Source organism: Sinocyclocheilus rhinocerous, unplaced genomic scaffold, assembly GCF_001515625.1.
Source record: "Sinocyclocheilus rhinocerous isolate Xijiao unplaced genomic scaffold, SAMN03320098_v1.1 scaffold4841, whole genome shotgun sequence".
NCBI lineage: Eukaryota > Metazoa > Chordata > Actinopteri > Cypriniformes > Cyprinidae > Sinocyclocheilus > Sinocyclocheilus rhinocerous.
The window spans coordinates 147,999-149,734 of NW_015625569.1; the positions used below are offsets into that span (position 1 = coordinate 147,999).

At 37.3% G+C, this 1,736-nt stretch overlaps 1 protein-coding gene across 2 annotated transcripts in view; it reads right to left on the reverse strand.

Annotated features, from left to right (window-relative positions):
* The window catches only part of LOC107750196 (ras association domain-containing protein 6-like), a 12,734-nt gene extending 11,341 nt beyond the window's left edge, over positions 1-1,393 (reverse strand). For both annotated transcript variants that reach the window (XM_016565486.1, XM_016565481.1), the window contains exons 1-2: positions 1,122-1,393; positions 183-260 (exon numbers count right to left, since the gene is read on the reverse strand). In XM_016565486.1, the coding sequence (XP_016420972.1) occupies positions 183-241 (59 nt within the window). In that variant the 5' untranslated portion in view covers positions 242-260; positions 1,122-1,393. The remainder of the gene's footprint in view (positions 1-182; positions 261-1,121) is intronic.
* Between the last annotated feature and the right edge of the window lie 343 nt (positions 1,394-1,736).

The window sequence follows — 1,736 nt, forward strand, 5'->3', positions numbered from 1 at the left end:
CCAGGTTTAAAATTGATTTTGAATCTCAGATTTCTTTTTTTTTTTCATACTTTACGTAGTATTTATAATAGTCTGCCACGTGATATATCACATATGTTCCTTTGACTGCAAGACATATCATTTGTAATAATTTAATTAATTATATATAAATATAACACATTAAAATATATATTAATACTGACCTGGAGCAAGATTTTCCAGCACCAATTTGAACAACAGAAGTTGTCTGGCCAGCATTCATTTCAACAAACCAACCCAATCTACAAAGAAAACCTATTTTTAATGCACCAACTTCAAAAACCACGAAGACGTCCAAGTCAAGACTGCTGTATCTCTCTGGATATTTATTCAGATGAGTTCCAACAGTGTACAAACACGTTTTGTCTGCATTAATAGTCTCTGGTATTTGAGTGAAGGCAGATGAAATGGTCCACGCTAATGTGTTATTAGCAAACAGACCCTTGCAAAATGCTGTGCTTTTCCCTTTAAACACTAAAGCCTGGGGCCACTGAAAAAACAAAAAACAAAAAAAGCCTGCCGGTCTTGTGTGTTTAGGTTTGTTTGAGTTGTACTTTCTCTTTACTCCCTCACTCAGACCTGAAACATTCAGTGAATTTGTTCATTAGAGGGAGTGGTGGTTATTCAAGTCAGAGCACGCTCTCTAAAAACCACAGAAACAAATCCTGCTCTGCGGCAAACACAGCTTTGAAAGGATTTTGACTCACAAAAGATGTGCATCTGCATGTAAATAAGCCAGAGCTATGCTGGGTTAATGGGCTAATGCAGTCAAACAAACAACTCTCGAATCAAATCACGATGAAATTTAAAACAATTCAGTTCAGTGAAGCCCAGAACTTATTTTAGATTAAGATTTGAAGTCTGTTGCTTATATATTCATAACAAGTTGATATTTTAATGTCTTACTTCCTTAGTTACTAGTAATTTCATTATACATGCACCTGGCAATTTCAAAACTCACATAGTACACATAAGTCACTTTTGCATGGGGGAAGCCGATAGAAGCATGCATATGTAAGCATACTTACATCAACAAACCCTTTGAACATAATACTGTAGCAGCACATAAACTCTCTCTCTCTCTCACAGCACAGTTCACTCACCTGCTGTCTGCTTAGATCCAGTGTCAGTGGACTTTACCAGGAAGGGGTCACATATCTGTTCCCGAGCCACGGCTACAGCAGTGTGGGGTCAGATAAGAGGAGCCCGGGACCGAATGAGGAGCTCGAGTGCTTGTCAGGTGTTTTTTCTGGTGATTATGGCAATGTTGTGCTGTAACTCGATCCACTCACCTCTTCAAAGTGCATTGTGGGAATGCCTAGCAATGCAGTGAGTGTATGAACACACCCATAGGTATGAATCGCTCAGTTTGAATGTGTCGGCGGAGCAGGAAGGACGTTTTGCATTAGGAGTGACGCAGTATCTTGATAACAATGTTTTGAGTTATGATTTATTTGACTGTTTTTACTATTCTTCATCTGGAAGTCTTTTGCACACTGATTCATTTGACAAGTCTTTCAGAATTGCTCATAGCCTAACAAAAATGTCTGCAGTCAATAATAATGCAAGTGAAATTTAGAATATTTATAATTTACTACACCACCGATCAAAAGTTTTGGGGTTGGTAAGATTTTTATTTTTTTATATTTTTGAAAGAAGTCTCTTATGCTCCCCACAGCTACATTTATTTGATAAAAACATACAGTAAAAACAGTAAT